General features: G+C 39.7%; 1 protein-coding gene across 1 annotated transcript in view; it reads left to right on the top strand.

The window, feature by feature from the left end:
• Nucleotides 1–342: 342 nt before the first annotated feature.
• The window catches only part of SCRN1 (secernin 1), a 30,293-nt gene continuing 21,686 nt past the window's right edge, over nt 343–8,949 (top strand). Inside the window, exon 1 of the mRNA XM_010585867.1 lies at nt 343–501. Within this exon, the coding sequence (XP_010584169.1) occupies nt 343–501 (159 nt within the window). The remainder of the gene's footprint in view (nt 502–8,949) is intronic.

Genomic DNA, 8,949 nt, shown 5'->3' with positions numbered 1-8,949 from the left:
ATGTTCCCAAACAGCTCCGGTGCAGAATATCCTCTTTCTGTGGGGACTAAGTAGAGTCATTAAGGTACAGTTATCTTGCCTTTTTTTCTCTCCTTTATGCCTTCACAAGGCTTCAGTGAAAAATGTCTGAAAACTACTGTAATTCTTTTTACTAAATCAAGATAAGCTTCCTTTGAGCTGTCCTGTTCTTCCATTATCATTGGCAACCAAATGACAGATAGAGGGAATGTATTGTCTCTTAGCTACCACAAGTAGCAGTAGACTGAATAATTCTCTAATGCATGCAATTATGAATTCAGCAAACACTAGTTTTGTTTGTTTATTCCTCCTTTCCTTTCCAGGATGGCTGCAGCTCCCCCAAGTTACTGTTTTGTAGCCTTTCCCCCATGTTCTAAAGATGGGCTGGTGGTGTTTGGAAAGAACTCTGCACGGCCTAGGGATGAAGTACAGGAGGTGGTCTACTTTGCTGCTGCAGCTCATGAGCCAGGAAGCAAAGTTGAGGTAAGGGTGAACTGTTACATTCAAACTGTGAGAAATTACTATTATTGGAAGAAATGATTGCTGTCTTGTTCTCTTGTCAGATTGTGGAGTCCTTGTTCCCTTTGCTCAAGCCTGTCTTGAGTAGAGAAGAGACAAGATTTTTGCAAGTCCTGAAAGTGAAACTTAGAATGTAACTTTTTTGTTCAATTGAGGAAAAATCCATGATCTGTACTTTCTCCAGCAGACAGGCTGAATTGTTCACTTCTCTGATTCCTGGACTGTGTACCCTATCGCTTGCCTTTTCCTTTTAAGGGAAAAATATCCTGGCTAACTGGAACTAGAAGCAAATTTTCAAAGTTTGTCACTTGCCACTTGAATCGTTCTGATTCATGGTGGTTGTTTGACAGCTGTAATGGGGCCTGACTGTGCTAGGCATGTTGCAAAACAGGTAGCCAGAAATCTCTGCCTCAAAGAACTTGCACTCTGGTGAGGGAATGTGAGAGGGGGAAAACAAGAGCATAAGCTTTGTAAGCCAAACATAACTCTTGTACATACAGTTGGCTTTGATGACCTGTTCTGCAGTTGAGGCACCTGCATCATGGTCAATTTTCAGTGCTGTGGCTTCTCTCCAAATCCAAGCTGGATGTGGAGTCCTGAAGCTGGACACTGATGCAGGTTCAAAGGGACCCTGCTGGAAGTAATTTTAATTATAGTCTGTTACTGCAACCTCTCTTTTTAATGACAGGAGAAAGGAAAGGATAAGCAGATGTGGAAGGGTGAAGCAAGGGGACAAATGGAACAAGACAACAGGAAGGGGGAAAACTGTGAAGTGAAAGTGGAATGAAGAGACTGAGGCAGCCAAATGAAAGACAAAGATTGGTGTGGATAACCATTTTAGCAAAGGACGCAGCCTGATCTGCACTGTCAGGAGCTTTTAGAGTCCACAGGTTCTTGCTCTGGCTGGCAACTGGGAAGGCAGGAGCTGTGAGGTTCCCTGCGTTCAGCTTCCTGCTGTCCCTGTGGCTGTGCAGAAAGCTGAGGACACTAGGTGTTCTGCACCAGGCTGGTGTCTCTCATCCCTACAGGTCCTTTATGGATATAATCGTCACTTCCCCAGAAGAGGTCCTAAGGCCAGTGCCAGTTTTAATTCTCTTTCAGGTGGGACAACTTCCAAATTTCAGAGGATTTGGTGCTGCTGTTTCTAACAGTTAATGTTCTCTTCATTCCGTTTGCTGACAACATCTAGTACAACTCATGCATTATTAAATGGTTTAATCTTGGATATAAAGAAATCTCCTCCCCCTGTCCAAAAGCACTAACTGCTGTTAATTGCAGTGCTGTATTGGTAGCACAGTTCTAGACCTGTGCTAGTATAGAGAACACGAGTGTGACAATAAGACAAGAAGAAAACTTCAGAGCAGTCTTTTTAAAGCTTCTCTTCAGAGAACTGGAAATGAAAAAAAGTTCTGTTGTTGTGGAAGAAGGAACTTCCAAAAGCTGCTCTGGAGTGTTTGTATCCTTAGAGGAGAATACTTTGCAAGAATTTAATGTTAGAGTACTTGATTCTTTTAGTCTCTTTGCCCCATATCTTACTCTTTGAGATTGTCATAATTCGCTGAAGGGTATAATTAAGCCATATATAATCTATTATGATCTCTCTCCCACCCCACGATTAACTAGTTTAATGCCTTTTATAGAATTTAGTCATAAACTGGCCTCTTTTCTAGTCCTTTTGGAAGCAGGGAGCACAATCCCTTTGCCTAGTACCCCTTCAAATGTTGATTTTTTTTTTTTTTTTTTTTAATGAAGGTAAAGTTTGCAATGTGGTGAGGATGCACTTTTAGACAAGGGACTGGAGTGGGCTAATACTTTTTTTTTTTTTTTTTTTTTTTTTTTTTTTTAGATTAGGGGCTTAAGCCCTAATTAGATGGTTACTTTGGCCTCTGCTAGTCTATGCTACTGCATAATTCTTCATTAGCTAGCCTGAGATTTTGCAAGTACAGTGGTGTACAGAAATATACAGACTCCAGACGTTTACCAAAATTCTTCCTGTTTCCTCCCAGCACAGAATAAAACATCTTCAGTTGCTCTGGGAGTAGTGCAAGTAATCACTTATCTCTGCATTGTTGTCACACTCAGCACTAAGTATTGTTAATGTCTTTTTTTTTTTTTTTTTTTTTTAAAAAAAAACCTCATGGGTATTTTGAGTAGACTAAGCTGGTTAACACAAGATACAGATTTTAAATGCTTTATTGGGTCTAAAGGCTGTCTGGTAGCTTTGCACAGTCCTTTAACTGCTCTCCTTTGGACAGACCTAAACATAGATTTAGTTGTTAGTTTTTCTTTAAAGTTCAAGATTTTTTTTTTCCACCTTCAGAGAGAGAAAGGGAGTGCGTTCACTCAAACAAGTCTAGCAAATATCAATGTTGTAGAGTAATTCTCTTTAGAAATAATCCTTTTTTTAAATTTTCTTTTAAAACTGGCCACTTCAAAGGTCTTGAAAAAAGTATCATAATAATCCCCTTTGCTGTAGGAATTGTGAAAGATTGACTGAATCAATTAAAGCTCTACAATCCAAGTTTTAGGCTGCTAGATTTGATTCTAGATTTTTGCTGGTTTATGAACTTAAGGACACTAGTGAATAAGAAGATTGCAATTTCAAACATGCTAACTCTTTGTGATAGAACAGAAGGTGTTCAGTTTTTGCTAATTAGCTGAAATATATGTATTTCTCCAGTTATAGGGAGAGTTATATGTGTCTAAACTATTCTTGTCTTACGACAAATGCATACTTAGCTATAAGCAGAGTTTGCACAAAGCCTGTTAATTCCTTGTGTGCTGTTAGTGGTACCTCTAAAAGTTAAGAAAAGCTTTAAGGAAGGGCTTGAATTCAGCTGCTTCACATTTTTTAAGTAGCAGGCATGCAAAACTATATCCAACTTTTAAGCAAACTTATTGAGCTATCAGAGGTAATTAGCTAATAGGGGGAGTGGAGAGGAGTGTCAGAGCTTCTAGATGTAGCTGTTGACATATTCAGAATTATTACTTTGTTTTTTAGAACCCATGAAAACTGCCAACCGTTCAATTATCGTTGGGTGTTTTTTGGGTTTGTTTGTTTTTTGTTTTGTTTTTTGTTTTTGTTTTGCTATAGCTTTCCTTCCCTTGCGTTTTCTAAAACTAACTGAACAGGTCTGAGAAAATTAAATATCTGAGAAAAGTAAACGTATGAGATTTTGCAAATGGAAAAATGTGATTGACCAATTTCATGCTACTGTTTTTCTAAGGCAGTAATCCTTTGTGCCTCTAACTAAATTTTCCCTCTCATCCATCCTAGCATTTTTCCCCCCCAAATGAAAGCTTTTCTCTCCATTCCAGATTGTACATTTGCATTGATTTCTTATGTTAGATATATGATCCTTTACCTTCACTGGGCAATGGTAGTGGACTTGCTTTTCATTATATTCTATTCTTTGCAGGTAATGTAATCCAAAGTGTATCAAATTTTGATTACTTCTCCATGACTGTCACTCACATTCTGAACTTCTGTTAAGAGGTGGTTTTCAACACACTAGCAACATGGGTTGTTTTATAAGACACTCTCAGAAGTCTGTATCCTATTGATGTTCTGTGCTGCTCACGTTTGCAAATGTGATAATGCACAATGAAACAAAAAATGGCACAGTAGTTCAGCTAGATTATTGCCATAAAGGAATCCGGCAGTCTATGCTATATAGCTATCAGCTAGTTTGTGGCAAGGCCTTAAACAAGGGAATTCAGTGAATACTGCAAGTCATTTTAAGCTTGATCTTTGTGGCTCAATCTACCAGACAAGTAACCCTGCAGCTAACTCATCAACATAATTCCTTCCCTCCATGTCAGCAGGTTCCCAAGACACTGAACAATGGGGCTTTTCATGAAGGTCTGTTCTGTGTGTGTGTGTGTGTGACAACTTTGTCAAAAGTTTGTTCTTGTCTTGCATTGCAATTTTGCAGTGGCAGATGCTGATTAGCACTCTTCCTTGTTGTAATGTCCGTCTAGTAAACTTGTGCATGCAGGTGAAATATTGCTCCCTTAAGCATAAATAGGGTCCTTTTTTTAATTCTTCGACTAAAAGTAAGTGTGTTCATTTTTCCCCACACATGGATTTTAAAAATTTTTCATGTGTTAGTGAGAATTCATGTTGTAAGAGTTTTAAGATGTAAGCCCCTCTGTCTAATTTTTAAAGTAGATTTTACTGACCAGATTTTTATTGTTCTCTAGTAACCTGCTGCTTGCTGTGGTTTTCTTTCCCCTGGAGAAGTCTTGGGTGGATGACTTTTTCTTAGCTGAATTTTCCAGGTGGATTTTTTTTTTTTTCTTTTAGATCAACCTCCTTTTCTTCTAATTTGACTTTTATCCATGATTTGAAAATAGTCATGGTTGCTTGCTTCGGTATAGATCTGTAAAAGCTCTTTTATCTTAATGTCATGCAACTTCTTGTGGAGGAGTGGAAGGGAGAAAATAGAAAGGATAGTCTACAACAAAGTCTATCAAATTGTGGAATATGCAAAATTTTTCTAATACATTGATATTAAACACTCTTCTGGGCTTAAAGCCAGCCCTCTGTGGGGTAGGAGGAATTTTGTGTTTTCTAAAACTTCATGGCACAGTTATGCCTCAGTTGTTTTGGGGGGTATTTTTAATAGTTTGGTTTTTTGGGTTTTTTTTGCTTTTTTAAGGCTACCTTCCTACCTCCCCTTTCTCTGAGTTTTCAGAGAAGCAGTAAGATTTTTTTGCTGTGCATTCATCTGAGCACTGCAAACATAAAACCTCACCTGAAGCTAACTGAGGGGTCTCTGTCTGGTGTTGTAAGATAGATATAAAGCTTGGAAAGTAGACTTTGACTGTGTTAAAGTTGGCTTTGTATTTCCTGTAGGTATCTTAATTCTGGTATTTGTAACATAATCACCAGGCATCATGCCAGTGCCATAGTTTAGTTCTGGTATACTTTGATTCCCTCTTTTGCCAGCTGTTTGTGTTATCTGCATTACATCTTGGGGTAGGATGTTCAGAGTCCAGTAACAGAAGCCAAGCAGCAGCTGAATCTACTGAGAATTTGCTCTTTGGGAAACCTCCAGATTAGATTGACAGTGCCACACTTAGTCACGTTACTGCAGCTGTGAACTTGAACCTGGGCACCCCCACTATGATGCCTCAATGGGTAGATGCTGACTTGCAGGAAACCTTGATGAAACACAGCAGTGTTTGTACCCATGATGAAGCTTTTAATTTACTCTATGTAGATAAAAAAGGTTGTAATCTAAAAGCTTACAATTCAGAGATAGTTTAGGAACTTGCTTTTTCTTGCCTCAGCTGAGACCTGATAATTGGCTCTGTAAGCAGCCTGCAGTCAGACGGCTTACCTCAAGCCACCTTGTTTAAGCTAACCTTTAGACTTCGCACAGAGATAGAGGAGAGGCCCTATGCAGGCAGACAGCAACTAATAAAACAGAGAAAGTGGTTGCTGCCTACAGCAGAGTCTATTGCTTGGCTAATGTGAGCTTTTTCTCTGTTCTGCTCCATTGCAGGCCACTGGCCTTTAAACTAATGTGTTTGACTTTGCCTTGTAACACAATGCATGAGCTGGCAGAAGTTCAGAGGTAGAAGCCATAATCCTTTGGATGTTTCTGCCCTCTCAAAGCCTCTGTTTTTACTGTAGGAGTGCTGCTTCTTTGCTCCCTTCTGCTATCAAAGCAAAACTGGTTAGCTTGAACTATTTTTTTTCTTAATCTCTGTAATTTTTTTTTTTTTAAATTGGAACAGAAAGGAAGAGAAGGGAGAGTGCTGGAATTGTGTGGGGCAAAAAACTGCCAACCATCCTGTCTTGACCCAAACTGTTTACTTGTGGCAAAACAGATGTGTGAGCAGGTATTTCAAAGTGGCCAAGCAAAGAAATCAGTCCTAGGATATCTGAGAGTTCCAAGGATATCTCTGTGGGCTTTTTATGGCTTCTTTGAAATCTGTTTCTTACTGTTTTAAAAAAATTAAATTAATAAGCTTCGTCCCTATTTCAGTTTTACTTTTGCTCATCACCCAGGAGACTGCTAGATTTGTAACTTAAAAAACAAGAATTAAATTCTTGACTGCTAAATCAGCTCTGACATATAGTGTCTCCAGAGGAGTGTTCTCAGCCTTGGGTACCTTGCTGCACTTTGTGGTATTTTATTTGTTTAAAGATTTTTATATTTCATTTTGTTGAGCACATTTCCATACTGTGGCTTACATGCCTGAGGCTCCTTGGTGGCTTCATAAAGTATGTTGGAGTAGGTCAGAAGGTATGCAGTTCTGCTTTTTGACAAGGGAACTGTTTGGCTTTTTCTAGCTTCTCTAATTCTTTTCTAGAATAAAATCTATCATCCTTAGTCTTCAAGGTAAAAGACATTGCTGGCGATCAGAGGCATACAGATTCAAATTTTACAGTTACTGGTTGCAACGAATAGAAACAGCTAGGAACAATACACAAACACAGAAGCTTATGTAAAGTGTACTAGGGCCTTCATAAAAAGGAAAAACCTGTTCTTAATATGAAGAAGGAAGGGGCACTCTACTGTGGCAGAAATTGGTTTTGGTCTGTATTTGTGCACTTAGTAAATGCTGCTGTTGTTTATATCTGGCTACCACGTGAGGATACAAGTAATGTATGTTTTTGAAAGCTAGCTACCTGAGGATTCATCCTGCCACTGGAGAGATTTTGTTAACCATTCTGGTTTGACTATGTGACTGCTAAGAACTAGGCCTGACTACTTGAGATGCACCCAGGCTAGGTTTATCCCGGTGCATGGCTGTCCCCTCCATTGCAGCACAGCAGTTGTGCTGCTAGGAGAAGATCTCACGGCTGAGCTTAATGGGTGTTGTGAAGTCATCCAGGTGTCTTTCACTGTATACTTAGTGCTGCTTGGTGCATAGGCAATCAGTGGTAACAGCATCAGCTAGCCACATCTTCTGTATTGCATGCTACTGCTTGCATATTTGTGTTTTCAGAGGATGGTTATTCCCACTCCTTTGAGCTCTATTGTGTTTGTTCCTGTAAATAAGCAGCAAAAGAATTCTCTGTAAAACAAATTCTATCACGCACGTCCACAGGAGATAGTCTGCGGGGCTTTCTTGAACAACCATGTTCTAGCTTTCCAGTCCCCCACTTCACCATGATGGGAAGGCCCAGGTAGCCCATGTCACCTGTGGAATCACCTCTCTAGGCAGTTCCAACCAGGCTGCCAGTCTTGATGTCTAGATGGCCACAGAGGCAGCAGTCTGTGAGACTGCCTCATCACATTTTTGCCATCCCCCTTTTGGAAGGGGTTAAAAGCAGCTGTGGTGCAACTTCTTGAGTTACTGCAATAGTACAGATATTTTGCCTATTTTCAAATACATGCTATGGTACAGCAGTGCTTGAAGGAGTTAAGAAAAGGTTAATGCCAAGTTAGAGCCTGGATCTGATGAGAAGGTGGTGTGGGGGAATCTCTTTGTGTAATCTAGAGTCTTACGGCCCTTCTTCAAAGATCATTTCTTTCTAAAACATTCCTTGACTATTGCCTTTGTTATCCAGGGCTGAAGGCAATGTGATTTCATTGATATTTCATAATGACCTGACTGATGGGGCTAGAAATCAGGCTTCTGCAGCCCGAGTACAGTAGAAGCTGCACAATAGTTTCTTTTCATTAATGAAAGAAGAAATCTCTTGTGCTTATGACTGTCATGTCTGTTTTTGGAATACCTCCAACATATCTGCATGCCCTAGCTAGGGTGGGAGGTACATTTGTGCCTTGTACTATATTAGAACTGCCTTGGTAAGATTCTTTTCTTGATACCATAAGTGAAATAAAAGAAACATCATTAGTTTCCAGCCTGCTCAATTCTCTTTAAAGTTATTGGCTGCATCTCTTGTATGTGAAGTCTCTGTTCTTTACTTTTATATTTCCTGATAGGAATTTACTGTCACAGGGCATGATGCCAGTTATGCTGCTTTCAGGGCTGGAGTTCTAGCAAATCAATGGAGCCTGACACCACTCACTCACAGCCTTTGCCACCAAATGTATCAGTATTCTTCTGTTTTTAGCATTCATACTCAAAGAAAAATGTTAGTGTTGGGAAATGCTGAGGCTGGATGCTTCAGGAATTTTAAAGACAGGGTTGGTAGCAAGCAGAATCACAGCAGTACCTTATGTCTATTTTATTTGTCATTGCCTAGTTTGGCACAGTTCTCGGTAGAACAGGCTGCTATGCTGTTGTGCTGGAGGGATTTGCCAGATTGGTAGGGTGTAGAAGAGGGGACAGGGAGGTTGTGGTTTGTGCTTGCTTTTGAAATCTTGTCATCTGAGCTCCCTTTTCTAGAGATCTAGTGGCCAGTGAGGTTTTTTGGTGGATACTGTTGTCTTTCCCCCACTATTTCCTTCCATGTCTGAGCTGTTATAAGCATATGTTCTGATTTCT

This window comes from Haliaeetus leucocephalus, unplaced genomic scaffold, assembly GCF_000737465.1.
Source record: "Haliaeetus leucocephalus isolate CR32 unplaced genomic scaffold, Haliaeetus_leucocephalus-4.0 Scaffold135, whole genome shotgun sequence".
In the NCBI taxonomy this organism is placed as follows: Eukaryota; Metazoa; Chordata; class Aves; order Accipitriformes; family Accipitridae; genus Haliaeetus; species Haliaeetus leucocephalus.
This window is presented reverse-complemented; position numbering and strand designations above follow the sequence as displayed.